This window comes from Acanthopagrus latus, chromosome 18, assembly GCF_904848185.1.
Source record: "Acanthopagrus latus isolate v.2019 chromosome 18, fAcaLat1.1, whole genome shotgun sequence".
Classification (NCBI taxonomy): domain Eukaryota; kingdom Metazoa; phylum Chordata; class Actinopteri; order Spariformes; family Sparidae; genus Acanthopagrus; species Acanthopagrus latus.
The window spans coordinates 27477979-27505812 of NC_051056.1; the positions used below are offsets into that span (position 1 = coordinate 27477979).

At 41.9% G+C, this 27834-nt stretch overlaps 1 protein-coding gene across 7 annotated transcripts in view; it reads right to left on the reverse strand.

Moving 5' to 3' along the window:
- The window catches only part of atp8a1 (ATPase phospholipid transporting 8A1), a 116591-nt gene that overhangs the window by 41446 nt on the left and 47311 nt on the right, over window positions 1–27834 (reverse strand). For 5 of the 7 annotated variants that reach the window (XM_037077127.1, XM_037077129.1, XM_037077125.1 and 2 more), the window contains 12 exons: window positions 26601–26678; window positions 26418–26506; window positions 22806–22850; window positions 19088–19160; window positions 14687–14792; window positions 12427–12509; window positions 11325–11374; window positions 10909–10978; window positions 9559–9643; window positions 8459–8598; window positions 6164–6302; window positions 2230–2294 (listed from right to left, as the gene is read on the reverse strand). In XM_037077127.1, coding sequence (XP_036933022.1) covers window positions 2230–2294; window positions 6164–6302; window positions 8459–8598; window positions 9559–9643; window positions 10909–10978; window positions 11325–11374; window positions 12427–12509; window positions 14687–14792; window positions 19088–19160; window positions 22806–22850; window positions 26418–26506; window positions 26601–26678 — 1023 coding nt within the window. The remainder of the gene's footprint in view (window positions 1–2229; window positions 2295–6163; window positions 6303–8458; window positions 8599–9558; window positions 9644–10908; window positions 10979–11324; window positions 11375–12426; window positions 12510–14686; window positions 14793–19087; window positions 19161–22805; window positions 22851–26417; window positions 26507–26600; window positions 26679–27834) is intronic. The other 2 variants (XM_037077131.1, XM_037077130.1) reach the window with 1 other exon arrangement.

The window sequence follows — 27834 nt, forward strand, 5'->3', positions numbered from 1 at the left end:
GGGGGCAGGCTTGTGTGTGTGTGTGTGTGTGTGTGTGTGTGTGTGTGTGTGTGGGAGAAAGAGAGAGAAGTACAGGTCAGAATCAGTGATAGGCATCTGTGATATCTATATTCCACCACAGAGCCAAAAAAGAAAACCTCTCCATCTCAGTTAACAACATCTCAGAGTTAGTCTGTGTTGTGTGTGTGTGTGTGTGTGTGTGTGTGTGTGTGTGTGTGTGTGTGTGTGTGTGTGTGTGTGCTTTGTAGAAGCCTGTATACCATCTGTATGAGAGAGAATCCACTCTGTTTGGGCCACACAATCTATTCATCACACGGTGTGATAAGCAACGTTTACCATTTCCTCAAGTACGGCGGCCATTTCCCCCCTAATTTCCACCGAGGAATTTTAGGGCTAATGCTACGTGTCTCCTCCTAAAGCCTCTTTGTTATGGCTGTAATGAGCAGTTTAGCCTATGTGACCAGCTAGTGTTTGGTTTTGGAATGTGTATGTGGCGTCCATTCAGAAAAAAATCCACAAGAGCTTCCCATAAAGACTGAGCTCCATTGTTGATATAGGCCCTTGAGTGATATAGCTAACAGGACGTGACACTCATGATGTGGAATCTGGACATTTGTGTGGACATAATGTCATCATCTGTCTTTGACTAAGAGACACTCAAAGAGGGGAGCCTCCACCTTAGTGAGAAGAGTGTGGACATGTGTTTTTCTGAGATACCTTTCTCTGAAAGAGCACCTCAGCAATTACTATCCAGTGCAATTTTCCCCTGTGGTTGCAAATAACGATTATTTTCATTGTTGATTAATCTGCCCATTATTTTCACCATTTAGCACAGAGGGCGGTGTACACTGTATGGATTATAAACCCCACTGAGGAGATATGATTTGAGACTCTGAACTAGATAATTAAAACTAATTTGACTTGTTTGGTCTATAGAATGTAAAAAATCGTTTATTTTGTCAAAGCAACAGTCCAAAACCACAAGACTTTTAATTTACTCTCATACACGACATAGAAACGCTGCAATTCTTTTCATTTAAGAAGCTGGAAACAGCAAATGTTTGACATGTTTGCTTTGAAAACATGCAACGGATTATAAAAAATCAACTAATCAACTAATTGATCTATACAATTCACACAACAATTTAAATAATCAGCTCAAACTATCTGTGACTGCACTTCCTAAAGATGAATATACTGACGCTTAATTAATCCTGTAAGCGCTCCAAATGATTAAGCATGCTGACTGGAGGACAAAGCTGTCCAAAATGACCTAATCCTTCCTCGGAGACCAAGTTTCACTTTGGGAATTTCAGTCCAAGTAAGATTTAGTACAGAGGATGTCTACAACTTTGTCCTCCCTTTGATAACCATTTCTAAACAAAGCAAAGAGGGAAGACATGCTCCAATTACTCTCTTTCGCAGCACAAGAGCACTCGGAGTTACCCGCCCTGCTGCCAGGCCCTCTGTTCTCTGGGCCTCCTCAGTCTTGGTGGAGAGGTCTTTCCCTTCTCGTTTTAACAAACTGCCTTATGTAAGCATCTGCTCAACCACAGGAGAATCGGAGCTGACATTTCAAAGTGCCGCTCCGTGTGCTTTATGAATGCACCGACCCAAAGTTTCTACCTCGGCTTCATTTATCACGCTCAACGACTGCCTGACAGAGTGAAGGCCGTCCGTCATCGCCCCTCAAAACACCCCCCTGCTGTTTTCCCCACCTTCAACCACTTTTTTCTCACCAGTCCCCCTCTTCTTAAAACCCAGTCAGGTTTCACCTCCATCTGTGGCTCCTCTGCTGAGCCTTCTCCTGCTGGAAGTGCAGCAACTTGCCCTTTTGAATCTCAGAAACAACAGACAAGGCTCTCCTGCCGAGGGGTCAACACACTTCTCTGCTGGGTGTCTTTGAGATGTTAACGGCAGATTCAGGATGTGTGGCGGCTGTTTTTATGTGTGGAAGGCTCTCTGTGGAGTCATCCTTTCAGTTTAGAGTTGGATTTCTTTCACAGGAATTAGGTGATGAGATTAGGGGATTATTATACGGAGGGGATGTCCTCATGATGTCATATTTTCACCCTCGAGATCAGTGAAAGAGTTTAAATAAATGTTTTAGGAAACTGTTTCGACTTGAGTGCACAGAAAAGTGAATATAGTGGAAAATGTATACATGACACAAGATTAAAAACAATAACAGAGTGAGTAAAAAAAGAGAGCAGAAAGCTAAATACTCACATCAAGAGTGTCTTCATTGATTACCAGCATGCCCATGTTCTTGGTCAGCAGTTTGCAGGAATGTCCTACATGGAGACAGAAAAACAGAAGAGGGAATTAGAGCAATTACCACAAATTAGAGAAAATCTATAAGACTAGAAAAGACTGATATTATGCGTGCAGATAGGCAGGAAATAGTTCAAATGAAATGAATTACCACTTTACTACTACATCAACTTGAGCTTAGCTCTATAACCTCATTCAGCTTGACAACTCATCTGCCTTAGGCTCAAACACACAGAGATTAAATAGATAAAATATAACAAAATCAAACAGATAAAGGACACAACAGTGTTCAGAAATACAGTTTAAAGGACACCAATTAAAATGTTACAGCTCAGAGCCAGTGTCTCGGGACATGACTAATGAGTTTGGTTTACAAGGGTTTGTCAGTTTCCTGTTTTAATAGGCAGTTACAACTCTGAGTTACCCAACATGACTCTCGGGGGAGCGTTCCCCTCAGCTCTTGGCTGGGACAGATGCTCAGGGTCACCGGCGAGGTGGTGGAGGGAGCCTCCGGTCGGGGAAAACAGAAATGTTTCAGGAACCGACAGTGAAGCCTTCAGTTTAAAAGCCGAGGCTGAATGAAAAGGCTGCCATCTGTGGCATGACCGCATGAATGTTTGTGGGCTTCGACACTTTGCTTCTGTCTGGAGAGAGATTCTAGTTTCTTTAAGGGGGTTACCACAAAGCCCGTGTTTTCGTGAATGCATGGGTGGTATTTTCTGTGCACAAAACACACAGTCGAACACAATAGTGCACACACACACAGTACACACAGAGCATGAGGTGTGCATGAGGAAATGAGAGGGTTTCACCTCCAGAGTGAAAACCAAACAGCGTCGGGGTCTGGGACTGCCAGATTGTTTTCTTAAGTGCAAAGGTGCAAACGTCCAGAAATTTGCCAATGCAAGGAAAATGTCTCCCCATCTCAACACAGCGTCTCTCCCTCCTTCCCCCCTTGTCGATTCTTACCACAGCCCTTCCGCTTAATGTGTTTACCTTGAGCTCATTTGACTGCGGCCAAACTGCCCTTTTTTATTTCACCCAGAGAACGTCGGATTCCTGGCCTTTCTCCATCTCAGGCGGAACTAAACATGGCTCCCACTGGAGTTGAGGAATGTGTAACGGGGACACTCAAGTCGCAGTAATCTCAAATGTTGCAAAGAGAGCAACAATTACTTTACAGATAGAATCTTAACGACAGAGGGTATTCAATATGGATACCACATACCACTAAGACTACGGCAGGTAGAAAGAATGGAAACCTGAAACAAATGACTGATGAAAAAGGTGTGAAGGTCGGTATCACGGGGGTTCATAGTTATGTAGGCAGATACGGGACACATTTTCATCTTTATCAAGACCATGACCATTCACGTGTCACACAAACGACTGCCTGTAAGCATGCTAACATATCAATTTTATTTTTGCAAACCGCACATTCACCACCAGAAACAGTAGTTATTTGATACGTATCCTGTCCCTTCCCCCCCGAAAAGCCAATTGTCTGCTTGATGACCTGTGGAACCAGGACACATATCTAGCCAATCACGTTGCTGCGTCAACAGTTGAGATTCCCAAGAGTTTGAAGCAATTTAGTGTCAGGAAGGACTAGCTGAAGAAAAAGCTGGTGTCATATAACGTTACGCATGTAAGAGAAGAAGTGTAAACTTTGGGGAAAAAAGGGATTTTAAGATGACTTTGAGGCAAAGACGCCAAACTTTTTAAGCGTTTTGTTTTTTATGAGATTTGACTGGTGATTCAATAAATGCAGTTTTATTCCCTTCCACATTCACTCAGATAGAGGCCTGGTCTTTTCAGCCTGTAATAACTATTCAGGGGCGTTGCCAAGATGGCTGCTGGCTGGCAAGACATGCAGATGAAGTCCCAGCTCGCGATCAGACGCCCCTACACTTGTAATGTATGTCAGTTTGGTGGCGACTGCAAGGTTAGCTAGCATAATGGCTGAGTGAAGAGCTAATATGGGTACATCAATTTTTATCATTCACAAGTCATATCATCGCAATACTGAATAAAGTCTTCGTACAATGTAGTTTCTCCTCATTTTGCGCAGGTTTAACAAAAGGTTGTGTTCACTCTCTCTTATGTGGCTCTCATCTGGGATATTTTCAACAAGCTGATTTCTGGCTCGGACCTGCCAAAGCATCATGAGCATTTAAACTCCGCTCAACAAACACCCCACAGCACTGGGAGCGTGTCCCAGAGCAAACACTGCACTTTCCTCAGGCAGCAAGAGTAGTTACTGTATATTAGTCATGATAGTTCTGGATTAGGGATAAATTGAAACAGCAGTCTTTTCAGCTTCGGATCAAATGGATCATATATGCTTCAGTGTCATAAATATGTGAGAAAAGAAAACTCAACTGAATTTAAACCCAAGGATCTGTGCCAAGAGAGGCGTTTGGGTGGCCACCTTGAAAAATCTAAATGCAATGGGCAAAATTCACCAGTCCAATGTGGCAAAGGGTGTACCATTAACCCTGGCAATGGGGATCATCTTTCAGTGAGGAAAATAGTAAAAACAAAGTCAATATTGAGCGGAGATTTTACAGAGCGGCCTAGTCAAGCGGCGGACCTGTAAAAATACTTCCAGTGAGCGTGTGCTCTCGCAGAGCTCCCTCACATCTGGGCACGGTGGGCACAAAGGGCTGATTCAGGCACGCCTCAGTGGTAGGTACAGCCACAAACGGAGGTACTTTTCATATCTGTTTTTCTGGACTGTTTAAACCTTGGTTGCGTTCAGGGTTGGTCCGTTTGTAGTATTCAGCCACATCTAAGAGCTGTAGGAACACAGCCAATTAAGAAAGCTGAGCTGAAACTGGTGGACCAGAGCTCTTCATTCACCTTTCTGATAACATCTGCAAGGCTAAAACCTCCAGGGGAGCCAGATACATGAGAGCTGCCTGCTTGTGTACATTTGTGTGTTATGTATTTCACGTCAGTGAAGTGTGCTCATACATCATGTGGCATTCTGCGACCGATGCTTTTGCGCGATATGTGTGACAGAGAAGCATTCAGCTTGTCAGTAGTTTGTCTTGCTGGGTGAATAATGACCACACGACTGACTGCCGTACCTGTAAAAAGCCGGCAAACAATTTATCACCACACACATCAGGTTCAGCGGTGACTTTCCGTTTGGTTGAGGCCAAGTGCACAGGCAGCCATAATGATCCTGATGCACAAATACTAATGCAGGGTTACTGAGACCATTATGAATGCAAGAGCTATTTCATCTCCACGCTTGCAAAGAAAGCCCACCGTCTGGAGGTCGCTAGTCAGAGTTGCAGTATTTAACTTTGCATTTGTCAGAACAATACTGGATGATGGCAGACGCTGTGGTGGCTGTCTAAGGCGGCTTCATCTGGGTCTGTATAGTGCTTTTAATTGTGTGTGAGTTTTATGATCTGTTGTTTCTTCTGTTTTATGTATTTTTTTACTTCATTTTTTGCTGTTTTAAATGGTTTTAATTCATTTTACTTGCTGAAACAATTTCTGTGATATATAAAATAAACTTGACTCACTTATCTCTCCTGTCTCTTCAAATCATGAAAACATAACTTAATTATTATTGTCAGGATATCTTGTGAGTCTCCCAATTTTATGGAAGTGGAACACTAAGTCTCTGGATTTCCCCTTTAAATCCAGTAGATTGAATTAATCCACATCCACTGTATGATCTTATCGCAACCATCTGTTGTTGGTCCCCATTACCACGACTCCAGCTGCTTTTGTAAACCGCTATCAGCATTATGCTTGTATCAAGCTTCGCTGGGGAAACACGGAGGCAAAGTGCACAACAAGGCTGTTCTTAAATTGGAGGACGCGGATTCAAGTCTCCAGGTCAGCAACACACTCAACTCCTGACTCTCACCAATATTAATGGCCGTTTCCTGTTTGTCTCCCGTCAGGATCCAGATCTTGATGTCCGCCTTCATCAGAGTCTCAATGGTCTCAGGCACCTTATCCTGGAGCTTGTCCTCTATGGCCGTAGCCCCCAGCAGCTGCAGGTTCTGCACCCGAAAACAGGGGAAAAGAACGAGAAAAAAAAGGTCAGTAAGTGGTGATCAAAACAGAGGAAGGCCTTTAAAACGTCATGTGTCAGAGAAACATGTGAGCCGGGATTGTGTCACTCATTCACTCGTGTTTTTCCTCTCATCAGCTGCCCTTGTTTATCACCCAGAAAAACCACAATGGGCTTTAGGGGTATTGGATACGTTACTACGCCTGTGTGTGCAAGAGTGTGTGCATGTGTATGTATGTGCATGTGTGCATCTGCAGAAGAGACCTCTCACACACACACAAGCACGGCCACAAAATACTGTTGGTGTTTTTTCCCAGGAAACTCGGTGGTTCTTTGGGGCTGGTTGTGGGCTCGTATGGGGCCACAACAGGGCCGGAGATTTGACGAGACCCAGGGGTAGAGGGGAGACAGGACCCGGCAGCAGAGGAAAGGCAGAGGAAGCGCTCCTGAGCCCTGCTGCTTATACATCTATAGCTCTGTCCTCTCTAATCATTTGGAACAACACAGCACTGAAAACTGTGCCTGGGGGAAAAAAAAACATGACTATATCTCATGAGTCCTCATTTGCCTTTTTGATGTGATTGTTCTATTGATCCTGTTGTTGTTCTCTTGGATTATGATACAAGAGCCACTTGGATCATAATTCAACCCTTAAGCCAGGGTGGGACCATAACACTAGCCACTAGCTCGCAGCTGGTAGAATAATTCAAGTGTCATGCAGTACTGAGAGATCAGCTGCCTCTGAATTCATCCACTGTAGAGGAGAGTCAGTTATTTCCTGCTCTACTTCTAATTTGTAAGAAATTAAAGTTTATAAACTGAGGCTGCAGCGCAGAAGACTGACGTTTCCTTACGATTGTCTTCCTGGAATATTTATCCAGTTACTGGTAGTTGGCTGAGCTAAAGTGCATGTCGTCTAGAAATAATCAAATTAAGCTTAAACTAATCAGCAAAGTTGATGAGAAACATTTGCTTGAAAGACCACAACAGTTTACTTTATATGAACGCACTGTAAAACTGAGTAATGTGAGCGTAATAGTCACTTTGTTGAAGGAAGATTTGGGTCATACGGTTACAGTGATTCACTATTTTCTTAAGCACAGTAAAGTACCAGATATTTAGAATAATAATCAACTGCAGTATTAGATATCAAAGAATATTATACTTTGGTTACATACAAATACCTTGAAATTTAAATCAGTTCTAACTATATGGGTGACCTTTACTTTAACCAAAGTAATGGAGTATTTTAGAACGATATCTTTACGACTTTTGGGTACTTTAAAAAAAACTGCACAGAAATACAAAAGATTTTAAATACAGAACACAAAAACAAAGGGATTAAGTTAAATTGTAAAGTTAATTATCAAGTAAATCCTGTCAAGCCTAAATTATGTAAAGTTTGTCACCTTTCTTAAACAGTAGTTAATCACACTTGAGCCGTTTGTTTGAAAGAGGGTGTGAAAGAGTAATCTCAGATGTTTTCACACAGTGTTGGAATTTCACTGCGACTCCATTGTGCCCCCATGTGGCGTCACTGTGTGCAGTTCCAAGTATGGGTGGCCCTGAGGAGCAATGAACCCCCAAACCTTGGCAGAATCAGTGCCACGCTCTGCCCATTAAGCAATGCACATTACATTTTCCTTTCTGAAAGCTTTTATGTTTATTTCATGATTGATTGCCTCCATTTGTTTTGGGCAGCCAGGAGCAGCCGTGAGGAACATGCCAAGTGGCTGATTTACGACTGTGGCTTCCTGTGTTTGACTAGCGCTTCCACACAGACCCACCTCACAGGAAACCAATTCTACCTGCTGGTGAAACCTCAAATCTCCTTCAAGCAAACACACAATTTGGAGCTTTTTATACATTTCCAGGTGTGATTGCACTGTCCCATTAGTTACATTTGGGTGCCTTGAGTCTGTGCCCAGTCTGTGTGCATGAACACTAAAGTCTATCAGAAATGATTTGTATGAAACCTTGTGTATTAAATAAATGCAGCAGGTAACCAGATGAAGACAAATTGCTTCTTACTTGCCAAGCTAGAGCATTTCACAGAGTATGGTGGCAGGACGCCCAGGCAAAAATTCAGGAAACATAACAGGCAGTCATGGCATCAGGAACTGACACCACACAAACACATTTCACCTTCTCTATCAGCTCGTAGCTCTCTTCCAGTTTAAGGGCTCTGTTCTGGAGGGAGGTGGAGGCTCTGTTCTGGATCTCCAGCCAGTGCTGATAGGACGACTCACTGACATCTGCCACCGCAAAGCACAGGGTACGCAGGCCTGGAAGAGGAAAACAGCAGGTCAGAAACAACAGAGGGCAATTAGCCGTCTACCCACACTCACTTTCTTTGTTTGTTTCATCAATTAACTTAATGACTGAATATTAATCCTTTCCATATGAAATGACATAATCACTCAGCTGATGCGAGGACTGTCACACTGACAATTACGTCATAGGAAGTTATTTTTATCATCAGTTTTAGAAAATGATCTTGAGATGACAGAGATGTAGTTTCTCACGATTATTTCCGGCAAACATATGATGCCCAAGAATCGTAGTTCTCATGACGGCTACCGGATACTTGTGCAGCAAATTCCCTCTATCTCTGCCCTTGCTCCAGATGCACCTTGTCATCTCAGCAGATTACATGTCATGATGCTTAAAAATTGATTTAATTAACATAGACACATTATCCACTGTATCAGAAATTGTGTTTGTAGTTCATGTGAACATTAAAATGTACAAAGTCACACTATCTAAATCGCAACTAATTACAGTTTCTGTGTTCAGTGCTTGTAACACTTGAGAAAGATCAAATATGTATTTATTAATAGATAATTCTTCTTGTCAGAGAGACAAAGGAAGTTATATTTTATTCAGGCCTCTCAAAATTATGATCTTCACAATCTGTCCTGGATGCTATATTTAGCCTGCATCAAATATTCTGAATGACATCATTTTGCTGGTGTCTCACAAGGGGGCAGTGTGAACACAGAACAGAGAGAAGATGCAGTTTTTTTCAGCTGCACTGCCTTTAATATACCTCAGCATACTCAGACTAGGATTTACTGTTCACTACAATATATGGATGAATTCTAAAAAAAAACAAAAACCTACTTCTTATGCTGCAACTGATGACCAGGTGATGATAATGACCATAAAGAAAAATACATTTGAAGCATTCCTAAAAGATTTTTTTTTCCCGTGCAGCAGACAGGGGGCGATGTCGGTCCACTCACCTTCAGTTGCAAACTGTTCCAGGTGCTTCAACGTGATCTCTTTGTACCTCGAGCTGTCTGCCAGACGGTCATAGATCACCGTGTCCTGAAGGATAACAAACACTCACTGGTTATCGACACCCGGAGAAGGCAGAAAGGAACATCCTGGACTACGGGGCAAATGGGTGTTCTCAGGTTGGATCGAGCCCTTTATGTTGCACTCAGAACAGACTCAGATTTGCCAAATGGCCCTCAAGCTTTTTGTGCTGAAATAATTATTCATTTCAACACAGCTACAGGAGAATGAATTAATACATGACACGTATCTGGATCTTGTAATGAATAAATTATTCTCGGAGTAATGTGTTTTAGTGGCAGAAAAAATATCACAAAATCACAAAATATTTATTGTGTCAAACTAAAATAAAACATAAGAAGGAAAATAATACATAAGCACTAAACCTGCTCAGACAAATTTAGGAAAATTATACATTTGCTAGATATGCTTGTCTTAAAACCTACTTACACAACAAGAACAAGTGAATGGAAAACCTGTAATAAATGATAAACTTCACTGTGTTACATTGTTACTAACCTCATGATTAGATAAGACTGAGAAGGCCAAACATGCACACTGAAATCCCTTCAAACTCCTCCAGTTTACCAGCTGCTCATAGCAGAATAAATACACGACATGTTGCCTAATTGTCACAATTGCACCAAATATATATTTTCTTTTACAGGGCTCCAGGGTTCGACTAGTTTGGTCACACGTGCACCCAGAAATCTGTCAAGAGCCAGAGAACATTCCCATTGGTTGATCATTTACATAATGTGTAAAAAAGTTAAATTAGTATATATTTGGTATATATCATATCATTGGGTACAGCTAAATTAAAAGGTAAGGAGCACGAGTGCAACCAGTATAAAAAGTTAGTCTGGAGCCCTGTTTGAATGTTGTGAGTTCTAGGTATGTGTAACAGCTGGGCAATAAGCCGTTAAGTAATATTTTTTGGCTATATGTAACACAATGTATATATATATATACATTAATATTTTGAAATACTAGGACTTGCAGACGAATTTAAATATCCCCATACATACGCCTGCAGCTGTGAAGTGAATCTGGTCGGTGCTGGTGTAAAACATGCTTGTTTTGCAGAGATACACATAGGTAAAAAATCGTGATCTCACTTTATGCTGCTCGTTGTAAAAATGTCCTGACAAGAGCGAGAGGCAATGAGGGGAGAAGAGCTTTCGGGGTGTGTGTGTGTGTGTGTGTGTGTGTGTGTGTGTGTGTGTGTGCGTGTGCGTGTGCCAACAATGGTGATGGGCTGTCATGCGTTGCCATGGAGAGAGACAGACACTCACCGCTCCCTTGCAGTAGAGGCGGATCTTCCCAGATGGGGTGCGCATGATGACTGACATCCTCTTCCTCGCGCTGTGAGAGGAAAAAAAGACAAGAGAAGGAGATGAAGGTGGGATGGGAGGAGAAAAAAAAGTGAGAGAATCACACCGCGAGGTGTTACAGCAAATTATCGAGTACTGTTTGAGCCGTAATACGTCTGCTGAAATTAGAAATCAAAGAGGTGGGGGACAAGATATCACACCCAGGTCACACGATTAATTAGCACAAATCATGAGGCCGACAGGAAGATGATGAACTTCATTTTCATACAGTTCTTTAGAGATTCATCCAGGAAATACAAAATGTATATGTACACCTATGGCTTGTACAGATAACATATTAAAACATGTATCAGTGGTACACATGATGATTAATGTACCTTGTGAATTCCAGCACATGAAGTAGTTCGTACTTCTCCTCTGTTCCGAGCTAAATCCAAAGAGAAACACACGTTAACATACTCTGAAAGGACACATCTCAACCTGAGTCATCTTCCACACAGCTTATCCTAAGTAGCACAAGTCAAGCCTGCCACCCTCCTCAAATCAGCCTTAATTGCACTTTAAATGTGTTTATCAGTTGCCTGCACTGAGCTGATGGAGGGAGAATAACAAGGTAAAATTAAATTAACTTCCTTAATTGTAGAAACCGCTAGGTACAAGACAGAGTGATTAAAGAGATGCTGAGGGCTTTAGGCCTAATAAAGGTTAAGAAATCGGACAAGTGTCTTGCAGACAAGATGTTCCCGGCATTAGATTTATTTTATTTTTTTTTTTAAATAGTTCTGGCCTTTCTGCCTGTGCTACTTCGGGCACAATCATCAGGTTAGCCAATTAAGAGGACAACGGGATGTGTGACCTGAGCTTTGGAGAGGACGCACGCTGCTTCAGCTCAGGGTATAATCACAGCGAATGGGATGTTCGTCATTTTCCATTACCGGGGCCCAAGTGAATACAAAAGAGTTCTCTTGAATTATGTATGTTAGATTTAGCTCAAGGTCTGTTTTGGAACATCTGTGCAAAAATAAAAAATAGTGAATTAATTGGCCAACGTACTGCCTCGAGATACTCTACAGAGGATACAGACAATACAGCTTCATGAAGAAAATAACCGGGATGTGCAGTTTGGCAAAGGGAATGATTCGACCGAGTAGGAAAATACACTGATTTACTTTCCAGCAATGAGCGAGAAGAGTAGATTACCATTTTCATGTCTGTAGAGTAATTGTAACGATGCTTGCTTATCTTAGCATAAAGAGTGTTAAGAGTAATTCACATCTCACTGCTTGGATTGAGCTGATACTTCTGTCTTTACTATCACATATTTATCAATGTGAGCACAGTCTCATGGTTTGTCAGTCATTTTTTTCTTGTTTCAGGTCAAACCAGACCATCAGGATCCTCGTATTAAAGATTTAGAGGATCCATCCATCGGTACAGTAGCGGGCATGCCATTTATTAAACTCCTCTTGTCCCTCTTACCATTTCCATAATGACGCTGTCTGGGGTTCTGCCAGAGAACACAAAGCCGAGGTTTCGCGCTGCTCTCACCAGAGCTCCTTCATCTTGAAAGCACAAAGAAACACGAAATGTTACAGATGAAAACACAGACAACAGTACAAGTACACAGGCTGTTGGCAGATACAGCGCTGTCTGAAGATAACCCGATGTGAACCTGACATTTACGAAAAGAGCCGCGCTTATGAAACTAGTTCATCTCGACACATTTTCACAATGAGAGCAGTGACTGAGAGCTGCGGATCAGGTACGGCTGATGCTACAGCTTGCATGAGGATGCTGCAGGGCGAGAAAAAGCTCTCTGCTTGTTTTTTACAGTTCACTTAACTACCCTTCTCTTTGCAGCCAATCCCTGCTCTGCTTTAAACCCCAAAGCGCCATAAGACCATGATTGTTCTAAGCAATCAGGCAAAAAACTCATCAGATGAAAAAGCAGCAGCAGCAGCAGCACTGCTTTGTACAATTATTACAGAACCCTTTTAGCCAATCAATAGTTGTTCATTTAAAGCCCCAAAAGCCATTTTCACCACAGTGAGAGATGGAAAAAGCATTTATAGTTTGTAATATGCTGAACTGAACAAAGGTCTGTTTTACTTCTGTGCTTACTAACATCACTAATGTAGTCGGAAGCATCAGGAAACATTAACACCTCTCATTTGGTCGCAGTCTGGTGTCCATATACTGAAAGCCCTGTCGATCAATTTGCCAATCAATGACAGAAGCTTCAGAATCTCTATTTTCTGTGTCCTCCAATGAGAGCTGCTTCTTTGTTTACATTGGGATCACATATTTGTGCCTTTAAGCATTGTGACATTTTCAGAGTTCATTAGGATGGTCCTTTATTTTCAGGACATTTACAAACGGCTGCTAGGGGCAACCGCTGTGTCTGAGTGGTGAAGCCAACATGCAGACTGCAGCCATTCATGTAAAACACAAAGGCAAAACATTTTAGAGTCTCAGTAGTTGATTTCAGCTCCTCTCATGGATGTGATTTTGTGGAGTTGAAAAAGAATCACATTTAAAGGCCCATTTTATTGACTGGAAGGTGTCGCGTCACCGCTGCGAATGTGAGAGACTGAGGGATCAAAGTGAAGCTTCAAAGAAAAGAGAAGTGACACACAGCACGCGCTCTGTAAACAGGATATTTTATTTTCTAATACGATTCCTGGCTCTCTGCTCTGATGATTATATAAAGGCCTTTATGAAATACTGCTACCTGGAGGCTGTGATGATATGTTCCATTTGCTGAAGACACAGAGGTCACTAAATGGAAAATTTAATATCTCAACAGAAAAACAAAAATAAATCAAGGACATAGCGACATTGACGCAAAGCACCTGGAACCAGGTCCAGCCGGCATCGTGCAGAGCTGCAGCAGCAGCAGTTTAAGGTCTGCAGTGTCTGGACCTGCAGACTAGTTCAGCACACCAGCATCAGGTAAGAAAGAGCTGCAGCAGCTCGGAATTGCAGGTAAACATGCAGGTGAGCGCCATCAAACAGGCAACACAGCTAACAGCTTCTGCAGTGATGATACTTCAGTCAGCTGAAGGCAGTGAGTGTTGGAATATCTGAATGTTTTCTGATTTTATAGCTGCAATCTGTTGTGTTATGAGGGGTTCACACTTGAAGGCCTGCAAAATTAAAGATATTTCTTACTTGGAACTAAAGCTGTCACGATATCAGATGTTCACTGGACTACTACTGTGTCCAGAAGGAATTCACAGTTAAGATTCATCTTAATGTTGTTGATTGTGTGTTTTATTGGTAAAATAGTTCTCTTGGGATAAATGACTCTGTTCATTTCTGCTGTACTGAGCTCTACAATGTAGTCGTGTCACAATTTACAAACACTGACAATAATTGTGACATTTTAAACAGGAAACATTGGCCCTGTTAATAATAAACATATGATAACATCATGCAAATATTCCAGCACCTCTTAAATAAGTCCCACAAGCACTGATAGAGCAGGCTGCCATCAGCCATGAAACAGAAGAACAAGAAGCCACAGTAACTATCTAATGACCAACTACCACAGTGTGGTATATGTTTAATCTACAGCTGAAGGCCCATAAGGATGAAATGTTCGCCATCCTGGTGATGTTCAGTTCTTTATTTTCCAGATTATTATGTTGACACACACTCACATCGTGCACTGGGGAGATAACAGAGCAGCATTCTGTACAGTATATCCACTCGCTGTGTCGATGGAAGTGTGATCTACCTGGAGATGCAGCCTGGTAGGTGATATTTCCATCCGTGCGCTCAGGGACAGCAGTGTGACAGATGGCCATCATGGTCATGAACTCCTGGATGACAGCAGCTGTAGGCTACAAGAAGAGGAAAGGGCACTTTGACTCTAAAAGCTCTTCAGTAAAAACATGTCACAACAAAACAGAAACAAAACAACCCGACAGACCTCTGTGATACTGTAGAGAGAGAAGGAGCACTGTGACAGACTCTGATAGACCTGCATGACTCACAGCTGATGTAAATATGTAAGACTGATAAAACACAGAGTCTTAACTGCCGTAACATGTTGAGTGTGCAGACGTGTGTACAGACAACTTCTTGTCATGAATGTATGTCCTGTATATTTAAGTGAAAGGTAAGTTATAGTATTTATTCAAACCTTTTTCTGGCACCAGATACATAAAGTGTGCTACATCAGGACGGCTCAGTTCAGCATTTCACCAGAGTGACGATGAACTCCAGGGACATTCAGAGTTCAGGATGTTAGTAGACAAACTACCACATCCAACCCAGGAAACCAAACCACAGGTTTAAAATCTAGAGCTAGCTGTTGCTAAATATGCAACGTCTCATTAGTGTTTCCATCAGGCGAGGGTGAGGCACACCGAGCATATTGGTGTGGTTTGCATCCCTACTGATAACCTTTTGGAAAATGTCAGCGTCTAACTGTGCACCACAAATCAATATTTTATATTAGCAGGAAAGAGGAAACGGCAAAACAAATGACAACGGATTATTTCTTTGCTCTTCTGTTACCGTGGAGATTCCCTTCAAGACATGACGAAAAGCTATTAATTCAACATGTTGTTGTTCGAAGCCACCGCTAGTTGTCGGAAACACATGTGGCTCCAGTATGTGTCTGCTGTCAGGTTCAGGCCAGACTAATGACTGCTGGTAACAAGCCAGTAGGATCCCACAGACTTCACCATCTGCACACAGACATTTACTCATGCATGTGCATGTAATATATACTTGCTTCAGTTAATGAAAAAAGGCCTAACCTACATACTGAGGGCATTTTAAATTAATTAGGGAAAACGTATGAGTAACAAGCCAGGGGGCTCACTCAGACCGGCATCTGCTGAGGCTCCTGTCCAAGGCTGCAGGACCACCAGCTTGTGGTCAGCGAAGCAGAGACATGCAGGACTGCAGCAGGCCTGAATCATACAGCAAACATGATTCAGGCTGCTACTGGTTGTTAAAAAATCTGATCAATGGCAGAATAATGCCACATGATGAGTTCCACATTACGGGCCAACGATAATAATGAAAACCTGCTGTGACACTTACAGCAGATGTAACAAATATGTGCCATGCCATGCTTTGTTGAGAGCTTGTTACTCAAAAACATCTGCTTTTCTTTCCCTTCTCGAACGAAAAGCTGTGTAAACACACACACACACAAACACACACGCCATTTTATCAAATTTGCTCTTTCTGTCGGCCCTGGCAACCCTGATGAGAGATCTCTAACAGGGAACAAAGGAGCAAATGAATGGAGGGGGGAGGGCACATCAAAGGGCCTCTTGTAAATGAAAAAACTCAGAGTCTATTACAGTCCAGGTGGCTGTGAGAGGCCCCTCTGCCTCCTAGCAGCATGCTAATCTGCTCTGGGCTGACAGGTATCCTCTGAAGGACACACGGGACTGTGTGTGTGCGCTTATGTTTGTGTTTGTGTGTGTCCTTTATCCCTATATTTGTGACGAACCAGTTCAGGTGTATGAAATGATCTTAAAGTGTCATTACATTTTGGAGAGTTTAAGATCCAGTGATCATAACATAATTACGTATGTTTTCTTGGGAGAACCTTCTTTTTTAAAAACTGCTGTCAGTACACACAGTTTGTTTGCACATTCATTCTGTTTGTAGTTACATGTTACACAGCGTCCCAATTCCTCTGGATTTGTGGTTGTATAATCACCTGAAACTAAGCATTGTTGTGTTTTTGTTTCCTTTAAACTGAGTCTTTTACACCTCGAGAGAGCAGGTCTTCTTCAACAGAGTCCACCGTGTTTCTACAGGAGCCCAGAGGGAACAAACAAAACACCGGCTCTAGGGAGAACCTTTCACGTTTTGCTGTGGCGAGGAATATTAAGTTAATTGCATTTTGCTAAATCCCATTCAAGAGACCCCTGATATATCATTAAAGCAGCAGTAGGGTTGGTTCTCTATGGTTTGGCCATCAACTTAACAGTGTCAACAGGACCCCAGGAAGTCACTATGGCGAGCCAAAAAACCACTCCAGCCCATGAACCCCCATAGAACTCCAACTTGTTGAGTAACACCAAGGTTTAAAAGTGTAGTGTGGTATTAATCGTCTCTTGCAACAAAACAATCATTCCTTTAAGGCTGGTGTCATGGACCAAAGAATGTGTTGTGTCTATGAGGGTCCCCACATGGGTAGAAGTACAAATATGTATTTCCTGCCCGGAGTGGTGGTAACCTAGGCGGAGTGCGCGAGGCACAATTAGATGTGACAGCTAATACCGTGCTGCCAGCCATCACCCCCACTGACTCCTGGGTAATCTCTGTGATGGACACTGATCACTTCAGACGTGGCCAGTGTGGAGAAAGTTTAAGGGTCAAAAGAAAATGAAGCAGAGATCCCAGACGAGCCAGCGAGCAAACAAACACCCACGAAGGCTGCTGAGAGTCTGCGGGCGGAGAACATGTCCAGTGACTCAAGAGAACACGAAAAGCACCAGAGGGGATGTTTATTTTTGTCGGCACCGTTAATTCCCCTCTCCTCCAGTCTGCCATCCCCCTTCTGCACTGTATCAACACTACTCCTACAAATAGCCCGCAGTCCCACAAAAGTGTTGTTAATGATCAGGATTAGTAATGTTTAAGTAAGAAGCATCCTGGTGGCCATAAGGACAAAGTGTTTGAACTGCAAGAACACGAGGTGTTAATGAAATGTATCGTCTCACTATGTGTCAGACAAGTGAGAGGTCTGGGATATTAATAGTGTTTGAACTGAGATAATAATAACTAGCTCGATGTTTCTCTTGTAGATGTGAGATATATATATTGGAACATATTTGTTTCAGAGTTCAGAGTTAGAAGAAGATCAATGCCAACATCATGTCCTGTGTAATAAAATACAGCCAGTTAGCCTAGCTTAGCACAAAGACGGGAATTTGGGATCTCAGGGTTTGCGGAGACTCTCACAGGTGTTTTGTTATGTTTTAAACCCATTCACTGCCTTTGTTTAAGAGAATGCTGCAAAACAAATGTTGTTTGACATTCCATGTGCATGTGGGTGAGTAGATAATGACTGTATTTTAATTTTTGGGTGAACTCATCCTCTAATGACAGTGCCATTAGGTTAAACCTGGATTAAATGCCCAAAATAACTCTGGAAATACATAACAGCATCGACATTAGTATGAGTCTTGTCATAATAGAAAGCATCTTTAGGAGGACGTTATGACTCACAGATGTGCTTCAACATGGAGACATCTAGCATCAACAAAGCATTAGTACAACTGCAACACAACAGATTCATCATAAGCAGAATCATTACCAGACAATCAGAGAGACTGTGGTTTCCAAACAGTGGTTGTGTGGTTGTGCGCTATAATTAGCAGTGGGTGAGGGGCTATCAATATGAGTGTAAAGCAGATCCTAGATAAACTCAATGTGTGCAGAGGTTCTGCTGTCACAACAAAGCAAACATCACAGTGGGATTACTACTTTCCTTGGGCGGTGCTACTGTACTAATCAGATGTGACATCCTGCCTCCCCCACACTGTTCTGCAGCTGAGCGACTCCAACAGCCAATCAATCAGTTTTCACCCATTTCATTATCGCAGGTGGCCTTTACTGCTCCCTTCAACAGTCCTGTGACACCAACAAACTGCATGACCGAGTGCATGTCTGAGACAAAGGCAAAACTGCCAAATATTAGATTTTCTTGTGTCATTTTTCTATATTCATATTCATTAGTTCACACTAATGTAACCATCCACAGCGGTACAGTTCCCCACAGTGGATAAGCAAATAAACATGTCCTCTTCCTGTCAGAATGAGCTAATTAGGTTGTTTGCCTGCCTGTGTTTACAGTGTCCTGTACATAAACAGTAATCCACCCTTCAGCAGGATTTTAAATCAAACTGATACGAAGGAGAATTAAGTCAGTTTATCTGTCCAAACACAATAACGCACGCCATGAAACATCACAGCCGTTTCACCAGTTCTCAGTCACAACATACACGCCAACACAAGTCCACGATGTCACCGAGGTCCACTTTAAATGGCAAGAGTGACATTACACAACCACACACAATTAGGAGTCCAAATCCCTCTTAATTTAGTCCTAAACAGCAGCCGTCAGTGCAGGCGGATGGTAGGGAACCTTGGCATTACTTACGTGATTACTCTGGAGGTTTTCCAGTAAGCTCGGGTCATTAAATCCTGCCTCCTCTGACGATTGTGTGCTGTGCCTGGAAAGAAGAGACGGAGAAGTCAAAACAACAGAGCACACCGGAATACATGATAGCACTATTGTGTAGCACTAGAGCAAGATAAATGTGGTCGTCACAGTTGACTAGACCGGTAAACAACAAATAATTCATCACGATTGGAGCATTCTGAAAACAACAAGGGTTTAAAAGTTCAGCTTTCCACTGACAGTAAGCTAACTATGAGATTCAACGTGATCCCTGTCTCATGATCATATGGGGAAGCAGATGTAAACAAAATGGAGATCAGCATGGTGCAACAACTTGCTGTAGTAAAGCATTGCAGTGAGAGAAAAAAAACAAAAGCAGGAGGTAAAACGAGTCTGGATGAGCGGACAGACGGAAATTAAAACGGGTTTTCTATTTTTTAGCGAGAACCAGAGGTGAGATTTCAAGCTTCCATTGACAAAATTATGCCAGCTAATATTAGCTTCAAAGGCTTGTACGTTTAACACTGCTTGGCAGGACAGTCGGCTGCAGATAAAACTAGGGCTGCGATTTCAGATTGTAATAAATGTAAATTAGTTTGCTGATTATTTTCTCAGCCATATGTGTTAAACTTATTCAGTTTACTTCCACATTTCACCCAAAACGCATAACATTCTCAAAACTGAGAAGCTAGAACAAGGCGGTAAATGTTTAGCATTTTTTGCTTAGAAAATGCCGGAAAATAGTTTCCAGTAAATAACCACCTAACTGAGCAGTCATTTCAGCTCTAGATTAAACTCATGTGGACTGAGCGTGGCACCACAACACAGGTCTCAAACTGAAACGGCCAGTGCTACAGTATGTGCCAACACAGTATCGACATTTGTTGAGAAAAGTAGGAACTGCAGTGCAGACAGAATGCAAATGCTGCTCCCCTGGGCTTCAGTAATGTGATGTACAGTGTGACTGTTTGGGATTCTGTCCGTGGTGGCAGAAGCAGCTCATCCTTTGAGAAAACGATGTTCTGAAACGGGACATTATTATTTCATAATGCACAAAGAAAACACACGCATTCATTTATTCATTTTCGCCTTCATATATTATATTCACTTCAGTCATTTCTGTAAATAATAAATGGTGTTCCCCCGTGCTTTAGAAATTAAACAATGCAAGAGGAACTGCTTACAGGGACACAGCAGGCAGGCTGAATTTCTGGCAGCTATAAAGACCACATTACTCATAGACTAATCAAAGCCAACGCTCATAAATTACTGGAAACACAATTAGTCTCTCATACTCATACCAGAAATGATTTTTTTTTTACTGGCAAGATGCAAAATAATTCAATATCGTGAGGTCCATTAGGAATAAAACAAAAGAATAATAATTTGGAATGCAGACGACCTTCTCGTTGATATAAAGAGAGGATTTGTAGAAGCTTAAAGCAGTGATTCTGTATGAAGCTACCAGTCGCTCGCTGGCTGTCCAGCAGGAATCGATTCATGATTCTGTGATAAACAGAGTCCTATAGATCAGGCAGACAGCAGCTTTGTTCATGGCACTGGGGGTTGATAGAAATGTTACAGAGGCTGCCATTAGCAACCATAAGTCTTTTCTAACCCCACAGGATACATTGGTCGGATCCCTGAGAGCCAGCCGAAGAGTAATACTTCCATCTACTACCAGCAAATAGATGTTGGGGAAGGAAGAAATAGAGGAAAAACACAGCGATGTAATTAAACAACAGGGCTGGAGTCGATGTTGTGTTACACCTACGTAGACACACTGGAGGTTAGGGAGATTTATCACACTTAGAGGCTTTATTAAAATTATGTCAGGGAGAAACAAAGTCTGCATTTGTAAACATCCCACATACATACGGTGAACGCATTAAAGATGGCAGAAGTTTCGACTAAAGTACATGATGTTTTGCATCACATACTATAAAATATGTTGCCTTATTCTGACTATAATATGTTACATCCATGCAACATATTACTAAGTGTAAGCTACATTTCATAAGAACAAATTCCACAACAGACTGAAAATACAACAGAAAATCTATGGAGTCATCATTAATGTTTCTATCCTTTTGCAAAGGGAAGGAAGCCCTAAGCTTTGCTCGCTACGTCAATTGCCTTGATGAAATTTCTGAGGCACGAGGCTGGGTGTGGACTGGACGACGGTCAGTTATTGATTATCTGCCAGCACACAGAGGTCCTGCCACTATGGGAACAAGGGCGCTGGCTGTTCACAGTCAATAGCAGGGGATTGGTTCCAGATCAAACCTGTGTGACACGATGCTGCTCTGCAGCCTGACGGCTCAGAGGAAATAACACATTTATAGCTGGCCGGCAGTAAGATGGCATTAAACTCTGAAGGAGACCTGTTATGCTTCTGTGTTTTTTTCCTTTACTTCAGTGTGTTATAAAGGTTTCCTGTGCATGTAAAAAGTTCTCCTGATGGGCCTGAAACGCCTCGTCAGTAGTCCCGTAGAAGTGAAGCTAAGTGGAAGCTGAAAACAACACAGAGCCGACCAGAGATACAGTGAGCGGTGCTGCTGCAGGTGTATGTGTGCTGACCAATCAGAGCAGAATGGATATTCTAGATACGTGGGCCTTACAGAGACAGGAGCTGAAACACAGCATCTCAGACAGTGGTCAGAATGAGAAAACTGATGTGTTTTCTGAGCATTAAAACATGGAAATGAATTCTAGTAGTGACCCAAACTAGAATTATGAACATAAAAATAAGCAAAATATGTGTCCTATAACAGTGGTTGAACCTAAATCAACCTTCATTTTAAAGAGAACCTGAAGAGTAAGTCTGGTTTAATACTCGGTTTGAGTTATTGTTTTTATATCAATCATCAAACCACAAAACACACTAACTTTTCCCTCGTTCCTGGATCTCTAATCTATTTAGTGTACAAATAAAGCCTCTAACTCAGTTGTTTTAAATGCGAATACAGAGCAGCGAGAAGAGACGTGCTCTCATGGAAGCTGGCAACTTCTTTTACAGCAGCGAGATTTAACATTTTGGCATAATAGGCATTAACAAACAGTCCCCAATCCCCCATGCAAAATGGATGAGACACGCCCATGCTGTTACTGCAGATCTCAACACTGTAGCAGACGGATCTGAGAAGTGGGACTGTGTGTGTGTGTGTGTGTGTGTGTGTGTGTGCGTGCGTGTGTGTGTGAGTGTGTGTGTGTGTGTGTGAGAGAGAGAGAGACGGAGAGAGAATAAGTGAGAGTGTAGCTATCGTCTCTAAAGTTAGTTTGATGTTAACGGGGGAAAAGGGGACGGTGCTGCTCAGCTTCAGTCGCTACTCAACTAACAGTCTACGCTGGAAGGCTCGGCTCATCAAACCTGCTGAATGAGTGCTTATAAAGGAAGCCACAACACGCAACCACTTTGAATTCAGCGATACTTCTAATACAATACTGGCGGCGGATACAAGAACATTTGTTTAAGGCCATCATTTCACATCAACAGAGATACACAATGAATCAACGAGCGACAGCCACATACAACACGTCCCGAGTGTACTGAACGAACAACGATACAAAACAACAAACATATATATTGAGGTTTTTGTGTTCAAAGTCATGATTTCCACAAGGCAAGGCAGCACTGATACATCACAGAAGCGAGGAGCAAAAATAAACGACCACCATTTCACACCAGTCATCTTACCAGTCATCGTCTGCAAAACTACCATCCTCAGCCTCAGGGACGTGACTGTTGGGAAAGAAATTATCTTGTTGACAAAGTCTGTTGTTAACATGTTCTGTCAATGCAAGATGGTTTGTTTATGAGTTGGCAGGCGTTAGAGTATGACGGGTCAGATGCCGGGAAGGACTGAAGCTGAGGTGTTGGGTTAGGTTGAGTTAGGTAATGATCACAGACGGCCCTCTGATCACATATGTCCCGTTTGAAGCATATTATTGGACTGTTCACTTCTTGTTGTTGCACTAGATGTACTTGTTTTCAGTTTTCTTTTAATGTTTAGTTTTAGGTTTAGGTAACGAACATACTTGGTTAGATCTAAGCAACAACAATATTTGGTTAGGTTTAAGCTGCAAACAATCTTGGTTGGGTTTAGGCAAACGTAATTTAGGTTTAGTGCATATTTTTCCAGTCTTATTCCCCAAAGTCATGATTGGTCGGCTTGACTGATGGTCCGGGTACAACATAAATTACGATGCTCCAGAAACACACCACATCACTGTGATTTGTGATCATTTTTTCACTGTAAGGTGTCGCCCTGTCACTTTCCTCGATAGACAACAGCAGGAACCTTAAAACTACATCTTCAGTGTGTATTCTGAGTATATTTTCATGGCCACCAGTGGATATAGCAATGAAAACGTCTGAAGCTAAATGTGGTCAGAAAGCTCACGTCCTCTCTGGCAGACTCAGTGCAGTGGAGGGTTTTGTTAACTGTAAAGATTGGTGCCAACCAGACGACGTGCTCCAATAAACTTCACAACTCTGTATTTGGTCTTAAGTTTGATTCATACGGTGAGTCTGTTCACTTGTGTACCTTCAGTGGAGCAGCACTGTGGCCATCTGCATTAACAGCAAACCAATCCATCTGCATATGGGTTAATGACACTGTCAGACATATTAAAGAACTGTGTCCAATCAACATATCTACTGGGTGACACTTTGTGATGACAAATCGCCCACAATTAAAAAAGAAAACCAAAACATATTTTTTAATTTGAGTACATCTAAAAAATATGTTTCCACTCTTACTCCAAACTAATAACGCTCTAGAGGATTCTGGGAGCCTTTCTAACCTACACAGTATCTCTCCTTGAGATTTGGACTCCAATCCAGTGGAATTAATTAATGTCTAGCCCCTTGGGGTTGGCTTTATTAATTACAGCAGCACTTAATTTGTGGTGAGGAACACATGCAGGCGGCAGTGTCAGGGAGGCTTCGCGTGCATGTGCCAGCACCAAATTACAAGTCAGGCCACACAGTAAACGCTGTGCAGATGCATGCTCATTAATTTGTGTCAAAATATGGACCGTTTCATGTCATTTTTATTCACGTCATTTCACTTCTTTTGGCACAAGAATATGCTTCGTCTTACTTGAATATAGTCAGATACTTTGAAATCTGTCCTTCAAGGTGTGATTTGTAAGAAATGGCAGGGATTCAAAGGTAGCTCGCTCTGAAACTATCCTGGACAGCTCACTATACGCTATGCTGTAGCTATATTTGGCTATGGCGACTAGCTGCCGTTAACAAGTAGCACAGTTAGCTGTGGAACTAAGTGGCCCGATTCTCTGATGAGGGTCACTGCAGGCAACAGGGCTCAGTTCCACTGGGCTCAGCAGCAAACACGACTGGACACCAGACGGGATGAACACAGTCAGTCAGTAGCTATTTACAGCAGCTCTATTCAGAACTATGACGAGAAGGAACGAGAGGACACAGCAGGCAGGAAAACGGGAGGCATGAACTGTGTTAACAGTTTCAGGCTCGCCAAGCTGTACAGTACATACGTTAAATTACAGTATGTATTTTTTTTCCACTAGGGGACAGTCAATCAAAAAAGAAAAAAAAACAGAAGGTTTCATGGGAGTTGTCATTATTGTAAAATAACCATCATTGCCATTGAAAATGTATGTGACTCAAGCAGGAATGAACTGAGCCATGTTGTCCGGCATCCTTTCACAGTCTCTCATGTATCATCGGATTCTTTAGCAACAGAACATCAAATGAACTGTACCGTTACCTTGAGCAAAATTAAGACATTTCCCAATAAAATATATCAAAAAGGTCTCGTCGTTTTAACATATTTTGATTTGAAAATGTTACATATTGTATCTTTGACAATTTTCTGAAACATCTTGTGAAATTGTGAGATAAACTATATTTTCACAGTCAGATCATCAACACTCAATACAATGTAATCAGCTGTGTTTTGACTGTATGTCCAATTTGTGTTTGAATTAAAGAAAATAATTCCATTATCTATTCAATGAGGACAAGTAATCCCAGTAGGATTAAATGTCTTACATTACTGAAGCAGTTAACATTGTTATTGTCTGGTGTATCATGAATACGGAACAATGAACTGTACTATAAACATTTTTTCAATCTAACCCTCCCAACTCTTATTTCGGAAACCCAGAAGAACAAACAGAAGAGCAGGCCAAATAAAAGCATCATCAAAACAGCCTCGCCTCATTAGAACCTGACTTTTTTCTCTCCTGATATGAAACACTCATCCATATTTATCAGTTGCATAAGAGGGAGTCCTCGTTTCAGAGAATCAAAGGAAAACATCTCTGCTTGAAATGAAGGACAGAGAGAGGCAGCCGCCTAACTTCAATCTTTGCGGGAGGAGAGTCTGTCTCTGACGACCAGCAGGCTTGACCCAATTTAATAACCATTAATAAAGAAAAGACCCAAAACAACACCCCTGCCTTTAATCTGCAGCAATTGTTTTATAAAAAAAACAAACATATATATCAGCGGTGATCTTAGAGGTATTTCATCATCAACATGTACATTATTGCTGCTTAAAATGACTTTATATCATTAACCCGGGGATTAACAATGAGAAGTTGGGGTGTGCTCATTGCAATCACAGCGTAATGAGAGCTGCGGCACAGAGAACTCCAGATAAAATACTCTCTTTTGTCCTTCAGCCTGCTCTTCATCAATCATGCTTTTAATTGAATCCTAATGGGATTAATCATGTTCTGTCACGCCTGCACTTGCTTTGGTTCTGTAAAGATACTCCGCTCTCCCACTTGTTTTGCATCCACTGAGGCTAATTATCTGTGTACTAAAATGAAATGAGAATATTCAGGGAGAGAAAACACTGAGGGCTCATTTTATGAAAAGTTCAAATGTGACAGCATACACTTTTTTTAAACAGTAATGTGAAAAGTATATCTTTGTGCATTCAGTATTAACTTTGGCTAAATGTTTACAGGAGATCCTGTTTGTTACCAATATTGTTGTGTCGAGACACTGTCAAGAGAAGACAGTGAGATGTATAAGCCAGTTTTCACCTCCAACATGACAAACGATGACAAAAGCCTGCAAAGGAGAGAGTAAAGCGCCTCTGCTTGAAAATGTCTGTCCGCCTTTTATTTATAGTTTATGTCGAGAGGAGCACTGATGCAGCTGCTAATGAGAAGGCGAGGGAGGAGAGAGAAACGCCAGATGTACCACGATGCACACTCGGCATTTAACGATGGTGATGGGGGGAGGTGACGGCAGAGGGTGCAGGAGGGGGGAGTGGGGAAAATAAAGACGGGGGAGTGAGACGAAACTTACCCATAGGCAACACCAGCAATGGTGCACTTCTTGAACTGCATCACATTGCAGGTCAGGGTCCCCGTCTTGTCGGAGAAAATGTATTTTACCTGTAGAAAAAGAAAGAATAATACTTTATGAGTCTACGTTTTATCCTGAAGGAGAGATTGATCTTTTAAATAAGTGTTGGAGAAAAGTGTTCACCTGGCCTAACTCTTCATTCAGATTGGAGGTGCGAGCCATGGCAGGTGTGTTTGTGGGCTCATAGAGCATATCAGTGTCCTGCAACCAATCACAGAGAGCTGTAAGTATGACTTTATTAAAGAAACAAAAGTTTTGAGAACAATAAGAACAAACAAAGAGTAAAAATAAAATCCCCAAAATATAAATAAAACAGTAAAAAAAGAACAGTATTTCAGAAAGGTTCTTCTCAGTCTTGGTCTGTTTTTCCTCCTGAAAACACGGAGAAAAAAAAAACAACTGGGGCAGCAGGAAGAGAGGCCAACTGAGAACTGCCCTAAATGTTGCTAAAAATTCCTTGCTTGGATTTTCATTTTAAAATTTAATGAATTTAAGGGCTCAGAATAACTTCGGGCAAAAGAAACAGTGCGATTCCTCTGCCAAGATATTTGAGCTGACCTACTTGCTAAGTGTGTAACAGCACAATATTCAAGGTGCTCGCTCGAATGTTTCATGTCAACTAGGTTTCAATCGTCTTCACAGATTTACATAAAGATTTTTGTTCCTTATAAATATCATGTGCATGATGTTAACCATCTGTACCCCAGTTAACATTTAACTGTCATAGCTCCATGTTGATACCCAGTTTCTGAACCTGTAATAATTTTCTGGCCACTTTGGGGCAGTGCAACAAGCTGCAAACAAAACCGCGACATATAATCACCTTATGAAGGTGAAAATATGTGGATAACTGTGGATGTGTTGGCCAAAAGACACTTTCTTTCACATCGAGCAGAATGGAGCAACATCAGCATCAATTTAGAGCAACATCTGGGTTAACCTGACATATGTAACTCCAACATTCACTCTCCTTCAATTCTGTTTTGGTCTCTACCTGCTCCTGGGGGAAATATCCAGCTATTTAGCTGCTAAATGTTTCACTCTGTTCATATATCTGCTCTATCCATTTGGCGTTGGGCAGGTGGCGCCCAACAGGTTTCTAGAGGTTGTATTTTGCAGGTAAAACAGATGCCTAAGATGGAAAGCATCTGAGCAGTGAGAGAATCAATCATAACTGTTCAGCTGTGACCCTTAAAACAAAAATAAAAGATGCAGAGGGAGGGAAAGCCCACAATTCTCTGTTGGTTCAGCACTTTGAGCAACTCCCTTCACATACAAGTTGTCATTTGACCGACTGTTGCTATAAAAACATTGTATTATTGAAGACTATAGCAGCTGCACTGTTCACTATTCACAC